Genomic DNA, 22,079 nt, shown 5'->3' on the forward strand with positions numbered 1-22,079 from the left:
TCTAGGGCAGGCCTTGGAATCCACGTTTGCTCCCCCGTGCCCTTTGCCAGCCACGGATGCAGCCCCGGCCTTGCTGCTGCTTTCCTGGATGGGGAGGCGCGGGCTGGGGTGCGGGAGCAGTATGGGGTGACAGTCCCGGGGGACGTGGGTTTGGGTTTCTGGAGGCTCTGCCGGGGGCCATGCAAAGTCCTGTGAGAGGGCTTGCTCGGGCTGGGGTGTGTGTGTGGCCCCAGCCGGCTGCAGCTGCAAGTTAGTTATTTACTGCCCTGGGAGCATCAGGGTGGGCTCTACGGCCCCCTGCCCTATGGACACACATACCCCGGTGGCACACGCGTGTGTGCTCACGTCCCCGTACAGGGGGGCAGGAGACCGGCATTGAAGCTACTGTGAAAATCCAATTTTCTTTTGAAATGAGAACATTTGGAGGTGAATGGAGCTGGACTTCCCCATCCTCACCTCACAGGTGAGGTGGAAGGAGTTTGCCCAGCCTGGGGCTGCTCTCCCATGCTGGCCCTGAAGGTGTTCCCCAGGGACAGGGGGCTCAGGGGACTTGGGCTGGCAAAATGCAGGGAGTTGGCTGGCCACAGGGTCAGCACAGGAGTCCCCAGCCCCTGGGAAAGGCTGCAGCCCCGGCTCTGTCGGTGACAGTGGCAGAGAAGAAGGGAACGGGAGCAGCACCGTGTCCCAACAAGCATCGGCTCAGCACTGCACCAGCAGCTCTGGCCACGCCAGGCTGGTGCAGAGGCACCATCCCAGCATCTTTGTGGCAGGGCTGGACATTGTCCCCGCTGTGCCACCAGCAGCGGTGATGGCCCCATCTGCCCCAGCTCAGCCTGCAGCAGGACATGGCCCACAGAGGTTCCCAGCACTGCGGCCCCAGCAGAAGCCCACATCTGCGTTCCCAGGGCTCCCTCCGAGCTGCCGGCACGTTTCTCCTGGGAAATGTTTGCGTTAGGGCTTCTTTGCTTTCTGAGCCACTGGGTTTTATTCATAGGCCATGGCCTCTTGAGACATCCTCAGCCATCAGCCTGGTCCAGAGGAAAAACAAACCCATTCCCTGGACGTCAGGGCTACGAAACAGCCAGTGGTGCCGCAGCCCCTGAGCGATGCCGCTTGTGCTGGGGTCCCTGCCATGCAGGAGACAGGAGTCGGGGCAGGAGCATCGCCCCGCATCTCCTGTCGGGAATTCGGACGTGCTGAAGCCACTGGGTACCCTCGCATGTTACTGTGCCAAGAGGGGGTGGGAAGGGAAGAGCCAAGGGGCGGTCTGTCTGTTGGAGAGAGCTGAGGCAGGTGCACACACGGACCTGGTCCTGACCCAGCTCTGGGAAGGGTCATGAAGCAAACGGGGTACAGAGCCAAGCGGCAGCTGGGCAGGGACTGTGTCTGGCCCAGAGTCCTGCACCCAGAATGCCAGGGTCTGTGTGCAGAGGGGGGCTGCGAGCTCCCACCCCCACCACGGCCTCAGAGCTGCAGAGGACACCGTGCTGAGCATGGCTCTGCATCCCCGTGAGACACAGCCCGTGGGACATGCTCCGGTTGCGTTAACAGCAACATGCCCTCTCTTTTGCAGGCTTGATCTTACTGTTTTACTTCATCTTCTACACGTGCCTGGCGGGAATGTTCGCCTTTTGCATGTACGTGATGCTGCTCACGCTGAGCCCCTACACACCCACGTACCGGGACCGTGTGTCCCCACCAGGTAGGTGCCCCGGCCAGCCTGGCCTCGGGCCTCTCTGCCGGCACAGCGCTGCCGAAACGGTGTTGCAGGGACCCTGGGTAAAGCCCTGCCCGAGCTGTACGCTCCTACGATCAACCAGCCCCGCATCACACGGGGTGTTATCACTTACCTCGGGACATCAGCGGTGCTGCAGGTTCTCTGCAGAGGGTCAGGCATCTTAAACATCTCCATGTGACACATTCATTATAATTATACTAATTGTTATTCTAATTATGCTAATTATTGCTAACCTTATTCTCAAGGTAAATGGGCACATTTTGGCATTTCATAGGTGATGCCTATTCATTTCCACTGCTGACCCCTTATACTTCCTATCTTCAAAATAAAATGCAAATTTTATTTTACAAAAGAGTAGCTTTTATGTGACACTATTTGGGGGAGTCCTGGCAAGATAATGTTCAAAAACTCCTTTCTCTACGACAGAAGCAGCGTTTTCCCTGTGTTTTCGTGTCGGTGGGTAACACGAGGCCCCCTCGCCCTGCGCCCTGCCTAGAGCTGGCTGCGTGGCTGGGAGCACGGGGGATCCCTCAGCCTCCATGGGCAGCCCCAAGCCCATCTCTTCCCTGCAGTGCTGCCGAGGCCCTGCAGGTCTCCCATCTTTCCCAGGATATTTTGATGCGCACGGTGTTATTTGGGTGTCAATGGGGGTGAGGGATCAGCGGGTTGAGGAGAGAGTTTACCTGTGAGCCGCTCTCAGCCTGTGCCCAGCCCCAAGCCCAGCCGCAGCGCAACCAGCCCCTGCAACACGCGCCCCGAGTCCGCGGCCGGTCCACCCACGTCTGCTCTAACAGGGCCCGTTTCCTTGTCCAGGAGTAATGATCAGACCCTTCCTGAACGGGTTCACCATCGCCTTCAACGCCTCTCAGCCCGGCACGTGGCAACCCTACGTGGACAGCATGCACCATTTCCTAGCAGGTAAGCGCTTAGGCAGCCCGGAGTCGCGTCAGCAAGTCGTCAGCATCCACGCACACACAGTGCGGGGGTCTCCTGGGGCACAGATCAGCTCTCAGCATCTCACAACCCCCATCTAGAAAGGGAGGCTCCTGAGGTGCTCATGGGAGCTTCTGTGGGAGAGGGCCTTGCCTTTCCAGGTGGGACTGCCTAACTCTTGACACGCGGATGTACTCTGAGAGCACAGGGCTGAGCAGGTCTCGAGAATCGTTAACAGATGTCTTGGTCCCCACCAGCTTACGATGACAAAGTTCAAGAGGAGAAGAATATCGAGTGCGTCTCAGGACAGTACTTCATCCAAGGGGGCAACGAAAGTGAGGAGAAGAAGGCCTGCCAGTTCAAGCGCTCGCTGCTGCAGAACTGCTCTGGCGTTGAGGACCCAACGTTTGGCTACTCGAAAGGCCAGCCCTGCATCCTGCACAGAGAAAGCTGGTAGAACTGAGATTATTTGAAATCTCCTAATAGCATGGTGGCTCAGCGCATGCAGCTGGGAAAAATAAATGTGTGAGGGAGGTGTGCGCTCTGTGGGGAAGCGGCTGTATCGCTCCCGGGAGTCTGGGCTCTCCGGATGCTCTGCTCTGCCTTCGCTCTCAGGCACGGGCAAGCTGCCCTGCACAGCGTGGCCAACCCTGCTCCTGGGGGGCACGTAAGCCCTGCCCTGAGCAACGTGACTGGCACGTAGGAGAGCTTAGCCCTCGAGAAGGGAGGCAGCGTGCGCTTGGCACTGCATCTCATACAAGCATGGATGTCTCTTGGTTTTGCAGATCATAGGCTACCGCCCTGGTGCTGGGGTCCCCGTGAGCGTGGACTGCAAAGTGCAGGTACTGCTTTCATCGTGCTCGCCAGCGTGGTGCGTAGGAGGCCAAATGTCTCTCTCCGACGGACCCCACCAATATGTCCTCACATTAGCCCCACTCACAGGACCCAGCACTGCCAATGCCTCTGGACACAAGCTGGGGCCCATCTGCTGGAAATGACAGAGGCCACCAGTCTCCTGCTTCCCACCCTGGCTCTCGCCCTCCGAGCGCTGCCGGCTCCTACCAGCCTCACTGGCAGCATTCTGCTCAGCCCCCAAGGGCAGGCCTGCAGGGCTGGGCACTGAAGGGCCAGCTCAACCCCAGAGCTGGGGGAGAAGGGGCAGGAGCCTCTCACATCCATTCCCACCTGCTCCACAGGACCCTCAGTCCTGGAGAGCATCCTGCAAGCCAACGGCAATAGTGGGGTGCTCCCACTGCCCAGGCAGCAGCTGGATCCTACCCTTAGGGAGCCATAAAGCAGTAGGAAAGCACAGGGGGGGACTGACAGGCAGCAAATTCTGTAGCCCTGTGCCCTCACAACCCAGTTTGCCCTGGGTTGCTGCAGGAGCAGCTGGCTCTCAGCAACCCTGCACGGTGCAGGCAGGCGCAGCCGGGCCCTGACGTGGATTTGCAAGGATGTGTATTAAAGCACCTTGCTCCAGCGGGAGCTGTATTTCGTGTCCCATGTGCTACGTGTGTACTTTTATTTCCATCACAGAAAGGCAACGAGAGCGATCTCCGATCGGTGGACTTCTACCCCGGAAACGGGACGTTTGATCTCATGTACTACCCCTACTACGGCAAGATCACCCACGTAAGTAAGGACTCCGGCACCTTTGCTACGTCTCCTTAGGAAGGAGAGGGCAGGAGCAGCCGCACAGGGTACAGATGTGCTTTCTGGCTATTTTGGGCAGATGCAGGCAGGAGGGAGGCCACGGGCACTGGGATTACAGCGCTCTATTTCTGTCTCTGACAAACCGCAGGAAATCCTTGGGGACTCCGGTTCCCCCTTGCCAGCAATGGGAATGATTACGTTTGTCATCCCGAGACTGGCTTTGCTAACTTCCAGAGAAGGTCTCAACACCGGCATCTTCTCAGGGCGTGAGGGCAGTCAGGGGTTAGGTGACACCAGAGGAAAAGGCTGGGGCTTCTGTCAGAGCTACGACAAAACCACTGCAGACGGGGTGGCTCAAAACAGAGCAGCCCAGCATCGGCAGCTGTTTCGGAACACGCCGGGCAGCACGGCTGCGGCCTGCACCGGGCTGTACAGCGCTGGCAGGGAACACGCCTTCACGAGAAAAGCCAAAATGGAAGATGAGGCAGTCACTAGACTCTTACTGTCATACTGCTGCTGCCTGAGTAACAGCCCCAGACGCCGGGTCTGAACATCCTCTGAGCACACAGACCCAGGGAACACCATGGATTTTTTATTACTAGCCATTGCTCAGTTTTTAGAAGTGCGTAAGTATTTGAGAGTCCCGTTATCTGGTGTTACTTCTCCTGGATAATCAACCCAAGAGGCATGGTGCAGTGCAAAATTCCACTGTGATCCCATCCCTCCGAGGCACAGAAAGGCTCAGCTTCAGCATCCCGAGGGACCTTGACAGACATCAGGCGAACGCACTCGGTTGCCTGGGAAACGTGAACCAACCACTAATGATTTTTTACTACCCATAAAAGCACTGCCTGCTTTTCTGCTCCCTTCAAAAATGACACATCTCCCTTCTTTTCAGGTCAACTACACGTCCCCGCTGGTGGCTATGCACTTTACGGATGTGAGGAAGAATTATTTGGTCCCTATTCAGTGCAGCCTGAATGGGAAAGGTATCGTCAACGACGTTAACAGCGACCGCTTCCTGGGCCGAATCATCTTCACACTCAGCATTGGAAAGTAGCCACCGCCAACACCGGGCACTTAGGTTAAGTCAATCAGAGGCTTTTTCCTTTCTAAAGCATAAAGCCAGGAAAAGCAGGCACATGGAGATTCTTGTTAATTTATTTTTGTTCATAGTTAGGAAACAAATGAGATGCAATGGAGTGTGGAACCTCATTTTTTATCATCTGATGTAAATCATTATTAGTAAAAATTAAAAGTTATCTCCTGGGCAGAGAACCTGCGAAAGCATTTCAGTTTTGATTAAAAAAACCCTCTGGTATCTGAACACTATTTTCATAAGGTCTTTTATGAGTGACCCCTGTGGAATGCATTTTTTCCTGGCTTTAAATTTTGATTTTTACGAGTTTTATGTGCCTTTCTCAGGCAAAAGCTAACAAGAGGGTAGTTTACTGGCCCTATTCGTTAAAATAATAAACAGCAAAAATTCTGGATTATGCCTGCAATGACACAGTTAAAAAGTGAAAATGGCAGCTCTCGAAATGCCTCTGGGGTCTTCAGCACCAGGAGCATCTTGACTGCAGCGTTTTCCAGCTTGTTCAGCACACCCCAAGGCACTGGAGCAAAGGCCACATAGAGTATCATTTGCCCTTGAACCTTTCCAACTGTTCCTTTCTGAAGTGGGAAGATTAATGGATTTCTCCTTCCTCATCCTCACCCCAGCACTCCTCTCTGCCCCAGCAATCCTCATCCTGTCGATTAGGCAGGGTCGAGTGAAAGGAGCTCTTCTCTCCCTGTCATGGTTTGCAGGTTGACGGCTCCTCCTTCCCCCGTTTGGGCACAGAAGCACCAGTGAAACGTGTTAGAGCCTCCCAAAATATTTCAGGCCTGTTCTTCCCTGTTCCAGAGAGGTCACAGCTACAATGCTGCAGACAACCACAGGGAAATGCTTAGTCGTTTCATCGTGAAGGGGTCGATGCTGGTGTTTGAGGAGCATCATTGGTGACCTCACTAAGACCCACGAGGCACACTCGCCCTTGTCAGAGCGGGGTGCTGCCAGCCTGAGCCCCCTCTGCCGCGCGGGCAGCCTGACCTTTCCGGCCCGTGAGCACGGAGCCTTCGTGTTTGGCAGAGGCGAGCTGCGCTCGGCGCGGTACGAGCTGTGAGAACACAGCGGGACGGGACACCTTAGGATAATGCACTAGTTGGAAAGCACACTTACTAAAATTACTGACTGAACAAGAGCATTATGGTATGTTTGTCCTACATCCTAGTCCAGGTACTTAGTCTGCCATCGCTGCCTGATCTATGTAAGTCTCTTAAGAAGTAATTTTTTGTATTAAAAATAAAGCAACTACAGTAAAATTAACTCTGTGGTACCATTCTTAAAGCACTGGGGTAAGAGATGCGGTTTGTGATCTTGGCTCCCTGTGCTGGCTGGTTCGGGACTGAATTCCAAAGTAGCATGTAACGCGATCCCTGAATTTGGAGCACTTGGTTAACTTCCTAGGGCCAGAGAGTTCAGAAGCCCAGTACAGGAAGACTCGCCATATGCTCAGTATCACAACCAGCCACAGGCAAAACCTATTTATTACAACTGTTAAAAACCTGAACCACAGGTAGTTCAAGAACTAAATTTGCCCAGATGTGGTTCTCCACCTGACACTGATACAGCAAGGGCAAGACAATCCTGCCTCCGCAACTTACCCGAAAGGGCATGTTCTGACCAACAGAAACCAGCTTCTGCCAAGGAAGATGCTGCCATGGTGGTGGCTCTTCCTTTGACACCAGATAGAACTTAAACCCACAAACATTTATTTCCCCACCTGCCAAGTGCTTTAGCTGTTTTAAAACATTTATATTTCTGTAGGATCCTGAACGGAAACCAAACCCTCCATGCTTCAGGCCATGAAATTAACCCCCCTAGCAACAGGACATCACTATTTATACCTCTTCCCCACCTGCCCATTGGAAGGATTCATGAAGCAGCTGGTCCTTCCGCAGATGCTGGACCTATGCTTTGATCCAATCAACAAAGAAAGATCAACTAATTGGGATGTAAGTAACAGCTTAGAAGCAAAAGTTTCTGTTTCCCAACCAACATCCAGATCCAGGCACACAGATAATCCCACTGGAAAAGCTCTTTGAAATGGCACGCGTGTCTACTTACGTTAAAACAAAGCTTTATAAAGTAGTTAACTTTATTGTCCATACACATACTTTCAACATATTTGTACAGTCATTTCAGGATTTGGAGAACTGCATACACCACTCTTCATGCTACAACCACCTTAAAGTGCTGCCTCAATATCTGACTTCTACTGAAGCCCAAAATAATACTTTGTATGCATATATAAAATATGTACGTGTGTGCATCTAGAAAATTGCCATATTTAGCTAAAATAACCTAGCAAAAGTGATGCAAAACACTGTGATCTACAATGTGTGTGAAACCATGGATGGAATCTATCTACTGGCAGCCGAGAAGCAACACACTCTGACAAGCAGGTGTTGCTCAGAAATGGCCAGTCTCAAAATAATTCACCATTTATCACTCTGGCAGGGAAATGAAGTACTGCGAGAGCAAAGGTACAACAGAAAAGACCAAGACAACCCAAACCAACACACAGAGTCTAACTCAGCAGTGTTAAATTACAGTCCTGAAAAAAAGACAACGTGGTACAGGAGCCCGTTTGCACTACAAAAATCAGTTCTCTCTGATTCAGGTAAAGCTTATCTTTGGTCACAGTGAGGACAAGAATAATTGAATGTATAGGTACTTTTCAAACATCAAAACCAACTCTTTAGGAATCGCCCTTCCCTGAATATGCAGCTATTGAGCATTACTCAAACACCAGTGTTGACGCTCTCCATTCTGCACGTGCATTACTGAAGGGGCCTTCCCTGCCACCTAGATACAGGCTCAACGCACGAAGAGATTAAAGCAGCTTCAGTAAACACTTGCTGCAGAGGACAACAACTTCGTGTGCCGTCAGTAGCTCTTCGCAGGCTTGGCAGCTCTTGAGCTGTCCCACAGTTGGAAATCAGGGTTCACTGGCTGCAAAAGGCTTTTACCAGGAAGGACCAAAGAGGTTGAAAAAGCAAGAGGCTTGTTTCATCCTATCAACGTGAACCCGATGGGAATGAAGCAGAACACAAGTGGCTAGCTTGTGTTCTGCTGCAGTTGAGGTGTGGATCATGGCAGTAGGTATGGCAGTGGTAACAAGGAGAGCATCTTCAAACAAGTCACATGCTCTTATTCCTTTGGATGTCACTTTATGCACCACAGATATATTAGTTTCTGCTTTATGACCCGCATTCCTCACACTAGAAATTTTGTGCTCTTACACTATTCAACATTTTCGTTTGAGAGTGCAATAATTAGGAGGTTAAAAAGCAGATTAATCCTACCAAAACAGACTGGTCTTGTATCTTCACTTGCATTCCTAGATCACAGCTTTCCAGTGATCCTGCAGGAATCTCTGAACAACCCGTGTTCTTGTCAGTCTGAGAGCTCTCTGGAGCCTCACATGGACCAGTGGGGAAACGCTGTGTAATTTATGTGCACAGAATCAAAGCCGCGACACACTGCAGCCAGTGAAATTCCAGCCTCCCACCCTCGGTTCACAATTGAGCTCAGAACAAAAGGGAAGACACAAACAAAATAGCACAGGACACATTTCCTTTAGCAGACAGTTGGCTTTTCCGAGTAGCAAAAGTTCTCCAGGTCTGAGACATCGTAGCAAATAAGGCATCATGCTAGTGCACAGCTATGTAACATACATTAGCAGTCAACTGCTCCTTACTGATGTTAAACAAATTCATTTACTGGAAGAATCGGATGTTCTTCTCATATTATATTAGTTTATTAGTGAGACCAGGTACTACCTTTACATTCAGAAAGAACAGGAAATCAGACTGATTCGCAAGAACAAGCTGCTAATGAAGAAAGACAACAGCCACGTGCCAAGTTCCCAACACAAGTCTGTTAAGAGCTTGGTATTCACTGTCCCACAGCACGTACGATCCCCTCACAGCAGTCACACCTTGAATTACCATTTTAGCTTTAACATTATCGGAGATAAGCTGTATGCAACTAGAAATTTTCTTGTATAAAAAGATTAAACAACAGAAATACTAAGTTTTGTAGAGGTCGTCTTTACTGAAAATAATCTTGCTTCTCACGTGGACACACACCAACCCCTACTCAATCCTATGGTCCCCAGAACACTTACTTTCTCCAACATCACACGGTAGCTTCAAGTGATTCTGCAACTCGTCTTCAGGAACGTTATTCTGCCGTGAAGTGTTTTATTTTTTGAAATAAAGAAACCATAAATTCATTTGTTTTTCTTCTTTTGAAAGGGGCAGATCAGGGAGTCTGGGAAAAGGAGAAGAGCAGGGAAGGTGGCAACAAAGACGGAATTAAGAGATTATACAGACTGATAGCCGGTACGACTTTTTCTTCTTCCAATGATATAAGATACAAAGACAAGAATGATAAGGAAGCCAAGTGCCATGCCCACTGCGATGGGAATAAGAAAGTTCAGGTCAGAATCAGCAAAGCATTCTTCAGCTGCAGAAAGAAGAAAAACACAATAAAGCAAGGGAGAACAGATTAGTAAAGGAAAACAAGCATTTGAAACCAAACAAAGCAAGGAGGAAACAGATGTTTTTGAGAACTTACATCATATAGAGGAACAAAGTAAAATCAGTATTGAGCAAAGAACTGACAGAGATCGAGCTCTTCAACATATGCACTGCACACATAATTTGTACAGGTAATATATTTCTTCCTATGTGTATACGTAATTTCATCTTCCTCTAGCGAGCAGTCCACTCAGATAAGAAACATGAGGACAAAAGAGCAGTCTGAGTACGCGTTAGCCCATCACACCCCAGAGTTAACAGCAAAGTAACAACAAAAGAAAAGAGACTGGTATATTACTGCCTTGTCCCAGTGGCTTCCCAAAGCCCCAAGTCACAAGCACTCCTCTAGGTTCTAGACATGAGGAGAAATCGGACAGCAGACCAAGTATCAAAGTAGACACTGAACACAGCAAGAGACGGTCCAGATACGCTGAAAGCACTGAACGGAAAACACTGGCAGACTCTCTCTTTGGGTGAGCAACTCACTATTTGCAATCCAAATACAGGCAAAGTGTTACCAGTTTCAGCTGAGAACCACGCTGAGACGTTCCCGAAATCAACGTGCGAGAAAAACAGAGACAGCTGTAATGCCACAGTGGTTTTTATTATACAGGTGGTACAAAAATCTGTGATCAACTCCTTGCTGATACAAACCTGCAAGGATTGGCACAAAACACTGGGAAACCATTTCAAACTTGGTGATACGCCTTAGTCAGGGCTTGCATTCTTCCAGCTCATAAAGAGAGCAGAGCTCTGCCTGCATGCTGCCCAGATGAGAGCTCTACCAAGGTGTGACAGTGTACTGCTTCAACACTAACTTTTAATAAAGTAGAGCTTCTTATAGAACTTCCTTGCTTGTGTTTATGTCAGGGCAGAGTGTCACGCCCACGTTCAGTACTTTATGAGAAGTTAGTTGTTGTTTCAAGTGAGTATTTAAACCATTTGAGCCTCTGACTGAATCAGCCTTAGTTACAGGATACTTCCTGACTTGATAGAGCTCGCTACAGTCCAGCACACGCCTGCCACTGCCCCTTCACGAAAGGCCATACAAAGCCTTTGGTCACAAGGAAAGAAAACAACACATGGCAGTTCAGCATCTGAAAACACCACACTCTCACAATCTGGAGGCACCTAATGCCAAGTAGAGCAACACTTGGAAGGGAAAAGAGGAAAGGAAATACATACCTTGTACGGTGACCTGTATTTAAAAGTATTCTGACCAATGAGAAGGTATTTAAGCATCTTAGAAACTGCATTTGATGTTTAGTCATCTTCATTCACTGAAGAATATACTCAGTGTAACTACTACGTGCTGGATAACGAGGCTTTCATCCTGAACAGGAATGCATTTGCGAAGCATGAAAGGCGCCAGGTAGGCAGCGACACAAATTCCCTCTCTCTCCCCTTTAAAGGAAGGAGATCGCTGCAATACGCACCACACCATGACACTGGTACAAAGAATTCCCAGGATAAAAAGGGTTTAACGTGTCTGACAAGGAATATTCCATTCTTTACCTCTCTCCAGTTTGCCAGTGTTGTTGGCACACTTCCACCCAAGTATTGCTAGGGCCCAGTGGTTAGAAGCTCCCCAGCAGTGTCTTCAAACGCAGACCGGCACGGTGCACCACGACAAGCAGACTCCACGCTCCAGCCAGGAGTAGCTTTGTCACACTTGGTTGAATGTGCCTCCATTCAAAATAACGAGGAATTTTGGCCCCCAACATTTTTAGCCCCAGTATAAAAGCTATATTCCCTTTTAATTCCAATCATGAGATACAACTCGTAGTCAAAAATGTTGTGTTTTTATCGGTATATACTATACGATAGAGAACACTGCGGTAAAATTTTAAAAAACCCAATCCCACAAATGCCTTCATTGGCTGAAAAAGCTTCTTTTGAGGACTACTAGCATGGCATCTTTAAGCTACAATGTCTGAAATCCTGGTATCTTAGAGCACAATTTCAGTCTTTAGCAAACTGCCTGTAAGGCCCAGTCAACAGCAACCAAAACCGCACAGCCGCAGCCTGTGACAGCTCACACACATCAGCACCCAACATCGCAAGCGCATGCGAGGCAAATGCTGCTCCCACAGGCCAGAACAAAACCTTCTATTCACATGCCAGTGCGTGCCTTTAATATTCTGAAATCAAAAAAGTAGTATCTGGGGAGAACTGAAATTAATTCATCAATTGATCGCAAACCAGAACATACTCTGTCCAAGTTGTTAGGTTCGAAGAAACCATGACAACACATTCTGCATCAGTTCTTAACCAGGTTTGTTAAAAACAAACCCTTCGCCTGACTCAGGAAGCAGGCCATCTTCTGCCTTCAGATTTTTGTTGGTTTGGTTTCTTCTTTAAATAAACTATCCCATTTTAGAACTACCCATAGCCAGCATCACAGCATTTCCTGTCATCAACAAAGCCGCTAAGCACTAGGACGACTAACCCTTCCCAAAGCTGCTCTTACTGCTGTGGGTACAATGAAGTTGCCCATCTCTGGGCTGCACCTTCAGCTGAACAGAAAAAGGGTAAGTCTGAAAAAGAAATGCACTGAAACAAGAAGTATTTAACACTATAATCCCCTTCTAACTATTTAAAACTGTTCCGCCTTCCCCCAACAGGACATTAGACAGCCATACACAAAACCCTGACTTCTCCTTCCCTCCCCAAAATACAATAGCAATAGCTCTCCTTCCCAAAGATCCTAACTCGCAGACTCGGAATGCTACGATATTCTTTCTTGAAAAGCATCTATCAGCATACTACTATAGATTTTACTATAGATTTACCAAACCCACAACCCACAAAGCCCAGTCTTCCAGTGTCTAGATACTCACTGCAAGTCTCCCGGAGACACAACAGTACAGGAGACAGAATTACTGTGAAAATAGTAATGCTTTGACCAAAAAGAGAAGTCTTTACACTTACTACAGGACAGCAGTGCTCCTGCTTGTTCCAAGTTTTGTCACAGACTCTTTCAGACTGACTCGCAGTGGTAAGGTGACAGGAATTTGATGCCTGCAGTCCCACTGTAGTTCAGATTCACATCCTTAGGAAGCCCACTGCAAAGCTCTTTAACAAGAGATTTTAAAATATTTGTGTTTTTCTCCCCATTAGAAAAACTCCATCCAAGCTCAGCTTACACTTCAGCAAGATGTGAACATTATTTTGACTCTGGGCAGCAGATAAGAAGGTGGCTTTAACACACTGATTATCTAAGCAGTGTGGGCTGGAACCAAGAAAGGGTATAGGATTAGACCAGACTTTTTCCCCCTGCCATGCAACCATGTTGCTCACAGGCCAGGCCAGGAAGAGGTATAGTAAAGGGAAGATTGGTGTCTCTTGATGCAGAAAGTAGGTACAGTTACCAGAAGAACTGGCAGCAAAGAGAGGATCAACACAGCTTCTGCCTCAGAGGATGAAGCTACTAACCAATTCCCTAATGCTTTCCCTCTCCTACTGAACACAGAGACCAATTTAATTTTCCAGGGCGACTGCAGGCAACTGAACCACACACAGCCATACGCCCATTTAAGATGGCTGCAAAATCAGTCACAAAACCATCTTGTCTGGATGGGATGGCTTGTCTGGATTGACAAGGAAGTTAGCAAGCCAGTTTCTAGCAACGAGCCAGGCACACAGCCTCGGTTAGCTCCCAGGCTGTCTTCCAGGAGCAGGCTGCACCCAAGCACACTTCACAGTGTGCTGCAAGCCAAGCATCAAACAGGCAGCAGAGGACCCTGGGAGGAGCACCTTCCCCCGCTGAGAACAGAACCTCAGATACAGACTGGCTTAAGTTCACCTTACTCCTTTAGTTTATTTTCTTAAAAAAAAAAAAACCCACAAACCCGCAGTACAAGTGTCTGTTTTCAAATCAGTTAAAAAATATGAACAAGTATCCTTAAGAAATAGAACAACCTTTATTATTTAGAGCACATGTTGAACAGGTTGACATACAGGAAAACTAGTGGTTTTATAACAGGCAGTCAGGTGAAAGTTGTTTTTTGAACCAGTTAACTGCACATCAGTCTAGGAGTAGTTTAATCTCTGAGCCAATACACCTGCAGATGAAGATGAAGCAGGTTTTTGCAAGGATACTTCTAGTATTGTTGAATTTTGGGAGCAGTTTGCACTAACCTCCTACATTGTAACATGGAAACTGTGCACAGCTCAAAGTTTCACATGGTCAGATGAATACAGTGTGGGAACCACCCCGTAACAGAAATGTATGTTTAACTGGTGTCACTGAACATCAGTCCCAAAAATGCTAAAAATCTAGATGAGCTTCTGCATTTGAGGATATATTAATATATGGAAGTCATTAAATCCACTTTTTTTTTTAATTAAAATGTAGTCTTGAAGCCTGTTTCAGGATTAAACTGCTAGTAGTTCCCCACTTTCATTAAAGTGAATTTCAGTAACTGATGCAGAATTCAAGCTGTAGACTACAAGCTACAGTAAGCATTATCCACCCATACTTGCTTCCTTGGCTAGTGGCGAGAGTAAACTGTTTTTACGAAAAACCAAACTGTTACTGAAAGAAGGGTATGATTTGTATACAAACATGCCACAGACATCTCTACAACCCTAGAAAACACTAATAAAACACCAACTCACTCTAAAGGGGGAGACACCGTTATGTTCATTAAATAACTAGTGGAGGCAGCTCATGTTATGGACATATGCAAAAAAGCCACTTACCTAAAAGTCTAAGAGACTCTGTTGTTTGGGGTTTTTTTTTTTCCCCATGCAACTATGTATAACAGCACAAGGAGGCCAGAGGAGAGTTGTGCAGCAAGGGTTAGTCTCTACAGAGCTGCAGTTCAGAAACAGTCCAGTTGCACTGCATTTAAGCTAGTTATCCTTTCCATACAGCAAGGAAAAAAAGTTGTAGTGGGTCCATCTCAGATTTGCTTGGCTTTTGCATTCCTAACATGAACAAATGCTACAGCAAACAATCAAACAAAGTACACTGAACATTCAGAATGCAATGGCGGGCAGTTACGATGTGAATTTGGACTGGCAGAGAACCATTCGAAATGAAGATTTCAAGACAGCTCAAGGTGCAACCACAGACACTGGCTCATTAAACAAAAGCATCTTTCAACAATGGTCATTCAAAGCAAGAAGACAGACCAGTTCTGTGCAGAGCAGGGGATAAAGTTAAGTGCACTTTAAAGTTCTGGAATATTTAGAAAGGTTATTCCCTTTAAACAGATGTCTGCAAAAAAACTTGCATTAATTTAGCAGACCTCTGCCTCAGTTGAGTATTTCAGATGACTGCCAAGGTACAGTAAGTGATGAAGCAGTCAGTGCCTAACAGTAATGTTTTTCCTGAAAGCATTTGGAAACAGCACTGAAATCTTCCCATATGTCCACCATCTGGCAAGTACCAGTTACCCATTTCATCTGTACAGCCAGGGTATAGGAATGATTCCTGAAACTACACCAAGGCAGGAGTAAACTACCCCAATTCCATCAAAGCTAGGTAAGTTACTGCTCCCACTTCAAACGATCACTTAATCACCAGCCTAACGTTCAATTCTGTGAAAAACAAAGTTGTTACTGGGCATCGTACAATCCTTGTTAAATACCACACGAGTCAACATAGTGACTGCTGCTGCCAGCTTCACCCACAGTTATGACAACAACTAAGGAACACAGAGGAGAGAAGCAAGTACAAATTCTATGCTATTCGGGGAGTTGCCCAATGCATACCAGTTTAGAATGCGTTCTTGTTTCAGGCTACAATTTGTAAAAAGCAGAAATAAATCCTAAACACTTCAGGGATTTTTTCAAGATAAAATCCTCAGCCTAGCAATTCATCCAATATTTGACATCTTCAAAACAGCTATGAAACCCACGGCGTCTTCTCAGAGCAGGAAAACTAAAACCGTAGTTCTGCTTCATCCGAGATAAACATCCTCTCTTTGTTTCCCAACTCCAATTAGCTGTGGCTAGTAATTACTCCTAAGTTTTGGGTCTTTTTTTGGACTTCAGAACTTGCACTTGCTTTGTTTAGCGTGAAAATCAGAACAGGAATCCCATTTAGATTCACAAAGTTTGATATCCAGCATAGCTTTTTCTTCTGCCAATTATGTAAGCAACCACTATAATGGCAATCAAGCCAGCAAGTGCAGCACCAACTACAATTGGGATTAGAATGTTGTCATCATCCAGCGAACACTCCTGGGCTGTAGATGAGAAAAAGGTTGCAACAAGGAATAAATAAAACAGAATACTTGCCAAGTGTGGTATAAAAATCTGTTTTCCTTAATATGGAGGTGTTCAAAAATCAAGTATTATTACATCTTTAAACTAAGAGAAAGAACTGCAGAGGTCCCATGGGTATATCTAGCATATATTAAGCATCATAATCACTTGGAACATTTGATAAACTATAGCAAGCTGATGGAAGTGCCCCTAGGGTACGAGTTTTCATGTGCACAAGACCTGTAGTAGGCAAGGAAGTAGCAACTCTTCTACTTTTAAGACAGAGCCAGGCTTACCTACTTCACGTTTAAGGTAAGTCTGGTGCTTCTACTCATGAAGAATAAAGTAACCTAGATTTGGTATCAAGAACCTATCCAGAATGGAGACAGGTTACAGATGCAGTAGCTATAATCAGGAGAAAGAGGAAGCTAGCTGCAACTTGAACTACAGAGTGAAACGGAACCCTAACTGTCATTATGATAAGTACTGTTTACCCTGCATACAACTGAGGAGTTAACTTATCTCTGCTAAAAAAAACAAACAAAAAAACCACAAACAAACAAAAATCTGCACTCAATCTACTGATCTACAGATGAGGCTAGTCTAACACAACCGTGCTGCAAGTATTATCATTAATTAAAGACCAGGTTACATTAAAAGATTGAGAAGGGGGTCATTTAAACCATTTCAGTTGTCCCCAGACAAGACCAGGATAATGCAGCAAACAAACATTTTCCAAATCTGTCTTTAGTTCTGGATATTCAAGACTGCTTCTCAAAGAAGCTGTCAGTTCACTTTTCCCCTCCAACACTCCTCTTCCTTAGACTGACAGGTAAAAAAACCCAAACACCTAACAGTACTTACCAAATCCCTATTTCTGCTAAAGTTTTGTTCCATCTTCTTACGTATTCAAGTTACAATAAGCTGTATGTCAAGATGATGTCAGGTAACTTCTAACCTCTTCTGCAGGGCAATGCTCAAGTCCCTCTTCACTGTCTCTAGCTCCTTCAACTTTTAAGGAGAACGAACATACCTAGCAGACATTTTTTACGGGAAAACAAAGCTTTCTTGAACCTGAACATCAGTGAGAACTTCTCTTTATTTCATGTATTAAAAAAACCCCAAAGAACAATAGGACAAGAGCTTCAAAAAGAAAGTGCTAGTGCCCAATTGATGCTTTTTAGCCAGCAGAAATTTTGCAAGCATAGCAAGAATTAACAAAAAAGAACTCTTACCCGTAGAGAATTTATTGGCCTCCACAAGGAATGGCTGAATCCATAGATTGAAAGTATGTATTTGAAAAGCTTCGTTGATCTCAAGGGTTTGCTCTTTTCGGCACATATAAGAACTACCAAGGAAAGCATCCCACTTGCTGAAATTGTTGTTATCTGCACTTGAAATGACTAAACAAAAGGGGAGAGGGAATTAGGAAATTTGTATGCCCACTTTAAGTGCAAGAGCTTGCTAATACAATCATAAGACTAAGGAGCTGGATCTAGAAGGGCCAATTGTTCAACACTGAGTACCTAGCAGTAACCTATCCTCCATACAGATGTGGCATTAGGCTTTCCTTGCCCCTCCAACCCACCCCAACACCGCAGCATTGTGAGTATTTTAGCTTTAGTGCCCTTTTAACTGCAGTAGCTGTGACTAGTGACTAGAATAAACCAAACCAGACTTTGATTTGGGAAAAAAGTATGCTTTAGTTTGTGAAGCACTGGTCTCTTTTCCCAGTGAGACTTAAGTAGAAGTGGTTGGAAGACACAGCAGCATCTCCAACCAAAGATGACAACAGCTAGTTTAGGAATAAACCCAAAAGCTTTACAGTTGGTACAACTGTATTTCACACCTCAAATAATATGTTATGGAAAAAAGTTATGAAGAAGCTCTCAATTTATATCTTTATTAGAAAGTAAGAGAGCCCATTAGCAGAAGTTTCAAGGAAAGAGAATGATCCCACACTGCTATTTAAAGTAACTCTTACAGACATTTCTGCTTACTACTTTTGTTCCAAACAACCTGGAGTAGGAAGTAACAGTAAACATGAACAGCATTTAAAAAAAAAAAATCAATCCAGAAGTATTTGATAACTACACACACTGAATACAATCTTAGGCTTGCTAAAGAGGCAGACAGGATTTCTTACCCGAACCATTCAGCCGGTTGAGCAGTGTAACATTCACTTCTTTCAGATAAAATTTCTGTACACTTGCACTTGAATTTTTCTGTTTAAGAAGCAAGAACTAATCGTCAGTGTGCTATTCTGCATTTTTCACTTTTAAGAAACACATGCTTTACAAAGGCTAACGCATTTGCCACAGTCTTAATATTTTCTACAACTTTAACCCAATTCTCCATTTGTCCTGAGGCAGTCAGCTAGCCAGTTCCACCTCCTATATGGAAAGAGCCTACCACCAGCAAGTGACAGAAGGATTTTGCTAGGAGTGATCATCATGCAATGCTGTTAAAGTGGAAACTCAGTATAAAAGAAGTTACTTACAACAACAAACGTGAAACCTATCAATGTGCTATTTCCATCGTTCAGTTTCAGAGTAGCCGTTGTGTTACCACATGTACCATCTGCACTGGTGGTCCTGGGATTGATGTTGATCAGAAGAGGCTGAAATACAGACACACCACGTCAAAAACATGCAGCTGCCTTTAGGAACACACTGTTTCGGGCAGTAGCAGTCTTAGGCTAGAAAAGCTTGTCATCAAGATGACAGCAGGAAGATTACACCTGGCTACTAGTGAACCAAGGCTTCTCAAGTTTACATGCTGGTAATAATGAAGCAAACAAATTGCACAGCAAGCTGTTATTTTGCTGACCTCATACAACAGGTTAGCTTTGGCTCCCTCTGTGGGAAAGACTCGATCTGCAGGGACCAACAGCCTTAACAGCTAAGAAGGTTCCAGGCTTGTAATTATGTTAGAGGTACCCCCAGTAACGAGTTAGGCTGAATCCACGCAAGGCTTTTAAAGTTAAGTATTACACCACAAAACTACTCTGTCAGAGGGGTGCTACATACAATACTTAACAGCAGTTCTGGACAGCCAACAGCATACAGAGCAAATGCCCTGTGCTCACATTCATACCAAGTAACTACAGCAACCTTTCTACTCCTCCAAAATAGAAGAGAAGCACCTTGTCTTGGGAAACATTCAGCTGCAGCCCCACAGTAGCCAGAAGACAAGTTTTATTTCCGCTTTTAAGAGAATAGTTTCCTGTGTCTGGATTCTCCACAGGTTTGGGAGCCGTGGTTGGAGCAGGTGATACAGTGGTGGTAGATGCAGTAGTTACATTGGCAACAGTAGGCAGAACAGTGGGTGCAGCAGTAGGTGTATCAGCACGACACCTAGACTCTGAAAAGAAATTAAGCACCATTTCAGTACTGAAATTTTACTGAAGTCTTACGACTCAGGGGTCAGTTCAACACCGATACTGATTTCTCTGCTGAAACCTAGGCTCACTGGGAGTCTGCTCATCACCCAGTCAGAAGTCTCAAACTCAGCACTATGGCACAGTACTCCAACAATTCCTAACTACCGTTTATTCTCAGAAATTCTGTAATGCTCAGTTTCAAATCCATGTAGCATATGCAGTACTACATACCTCTGGCACATGGAAGCGAAACACATGGACAAAGACAGCCAAGTGATTATAAAAGTGTAATATGCATTTGTTGTAGACAAAGTCAGCAACCCTATTAAGGGATACGTAGCAGGACGATGCACTCATCTCCTGAGTAGCTGAGCTAGGAGATGAGGCAACAGACCGCTCAAATGAAAAAGCGGAGGGTACCACTGAAAACGGAAGGCAGTCAGTTCAAAACCTTGAAGCTCACATGATCCAGTCAGCAACAGCAGTTCCAAAATGCTTATTTTTAATCCCTGATTACTGGAATACACACTTCATTAGATTACCACCTTGGTGAGGGAACAATCTACATTACTATACACTACTAAATCTGTTCTACTAATCTATTTTTCCAGGAACAAGGAAAGACATACTAAAGGATATTTGCATGACTGTTATTCAACACAGAACATCTTAGAACTGATGGATTTATTATGGGACTTGGCTCCCTGCACTAAGGTGCAATACAAAAAAGCCCACTGACAAACTGAAGTGCTCACCTTTTGTACCGATCGTACCATTCTGAACAAAAGCCTGCACAGTGACATTCCAGAAAATCTGTGTTACATTTTCTGCTTCAAGAAAGTCAGTATTATGACACACGAAGATGTTATTCAGTTGGACTGGACGCATAGTATCCTTTACAACAACAGTAATTGGTCCTACAAATAAACATAAATAGATATCTTTATGCCTTATGAACTAAAAACACATTTATAGGTAGAGTTATATTTTCTGTAATTCCAAAGACAAAGATAATGAAGTTTAACAATCCTAACCTCTCTTGAATGCTTTACCTATTTGCCCAACCTAAAGTGCTAAGTAATGCAGAGAAGTAACCAGAACTAGACAAGCCTTGCGAAAGGTGAACCGTTACCTTTTCTTTTAGCATCCGGAAATACAGCAGCATCATCGGTGTTGTACGTAAATGTGATAAAGTCCCCCTGGTAAGTTTCATCAGTTTTTGTAAAGTTAATGCTCCAGGAATGACCTTCTCCGAACTGTACCGCCAGAAGCGCAGCTTGGGAGTCACTGCCACAGACGCTTCCATTGTGTGTCACACTGGATGACAAGTCCAAGGTTGCATTTTTCTAGAAGAAAAGGGTACTTCAAAGTATTTTCATAGACAGTAGTTCTTCCCCATAACATTATAAACTGGCTGGAGTTAGATGCAACCCTGCACAAGATTAGCAAATTATTTTGGGTTATTCCACAAAATTATGAAAAAGGCTGGTATGTGACTTAGAAAGGAGCCGTATCAGACTCAAATACACATCTAACTTGGCTGTGAGTCCTGAGCTGCAACTTGTATTTACTATTTGGACCAAGAATATTACTCCACTGATACTTAAATGGCATATTGGTCAAACTTGGAGGGTTTTGTGTAAGTGCAACTTTATGTTATTTGTATTACTAATTGAGAACTTATGCTTTGTTTTAACACAAGTATTTAGGAATACTCAGAACAACTGACTTCGTAAGAAGAAATGTAAATAAACCGAACACCCTAGATAAAAGAGTGTACTTAAGAGTTTTACCTAGGACAAAACAAAATTCTCAGCAAAAACTATCTCCAAATACTTACATACTCACTACTGTTTGTTTCATATTTTATCAAGAATCTCATCATCCATTTTGCATACAGGCACGTAGCATTAGAATCATCCTTTACATCTACTTCCACTGCATAGGACTGGAAAAAACCTGTAAGATATGATTATTAGCTATTAAGACATTACTTTTACATCGTTTTTTAGAACCACTTAAGAGGGCAGCTTATTACAAAGTAGTGAATTATTTCAGGACGGGGTTCAATATGCCAGACACCAGAGAAGTAACTAGATTTTTAAAAAGTATTAAAACTAGGAAGTACACTATGAAGTTATTACAGCTAGATAAAAATCTGAGAGTGTTCATCGTCTACGTACCTGACGATGAGTTAATAGTAATCTAAATGAGCACTGAGTTTCTGGTGACAAACTGAGAGGCTGAAGTGCATGAACACAGCATTTAAACAAGACAGTGCTTGTAGGCCAGGGTCTTCCTATGTTTGTATCTGTTTCATCAGTGGTACGACTCAAGCTGACCTCTAAGGGGTAAGGCCGGGGTGCCTTCACTGTGCTTCCACCACTTCTGGCGCAGGGGACACGGATGTTAGATTCCCTTTACGCTTTTAGGGACCTCAAGGCTGCTGGATTTTTAACCCAGTGCCTCTCAGCGGAGGCGCTCCCCCCCGGCCGGCGTGCTGACCGC

General features: G+C 45.7%; 2 protein-coding genes across 2 annotated transcripts in view; one reads left to right on the plus strand and one right to left on the minus strand.

The window, feature by feature from the left end:
- ATP1B4 (ATPase, Na+/K+ transporting, beta 4 polypeptide) overlaps positions 1 to 5,384 on the plus strand; it is a 9,232-nt gene extending 3,848 nt beyond the window's left edge. The window contains exons 3-8 of the mRNA XM_010151542.1: positions 1,574 to 1,702; positions 2,552 to 2,656; positions 2,929 to 3,109; positions 3,441 to 3,513; positions 4,208 to 4,303; positions 5,223 to 5,384. Coding sequence (XP_010149844.1) covers positions 1,574 to 1,702; positions 2,552 to 2,656; positions 2,929 to 3,109; positions 3,441 to 3,513; positions 4,208 to 4,303; positions 5,223 to 5,384 — 746 coding nt within the window. The remainder of the gene's footprint in view (positions 1 to 1,573; positions 1,703 to 2,551; positions 2,657 to 2,928; positions 3,110 to 3,440; positions 3,514 to 4,207; positions 4,304 to 5,222) is intronic.
- A 10,239-nt stretch (positions 5,385 to 15,623) lies between these two features.
- On the minus strand, positions 15,624 to 21,531 carry LAMP2 (lysosomal-associated membrane protein 2). Its single transcript, XM_010151543.1, has 8 exons — positions 21,412 to 21,531; positions 20,704 to 20,917; positions 20,327 to 20,488; positions 19,335 to 19,552; positions 18,690 to 18,809; positions 18,336 to 18,414; positions 17,425 to 17,592; positions 15,624 to 16,170 (listed from the first exon to the last, which is right to left on the minus strand). Exons 1-8 carry the CDS (start codon positions 21,454 to 21,456, stop codon positions 16,031 to 16,033), a joined length of 1,146 nt encoding a protein of 381 aa, XP_010149845.1. The 5' UTR covers positions 21,457 to 21,531; the 3' UTR covers positions 15,624 to 16,030.
- Positions 21,532 to 22,079: the final 548 nt, after the last annotated feature.

This window comes from Eurypyga helias, unplaced genomic scaffold (assembly GCF_000690775.1).
Source record: "Eurypyga helias isolate BGI_N326 unplaced genomic scaffold, ASM69077v1 scaffold28815, whole genome shotgun sequence".
NCBI lineage: Eukaryota > Metazoa > Chordata > Aves > Eurypygiformes > Eurypygidae > Eurypyga > Eurypyga helias.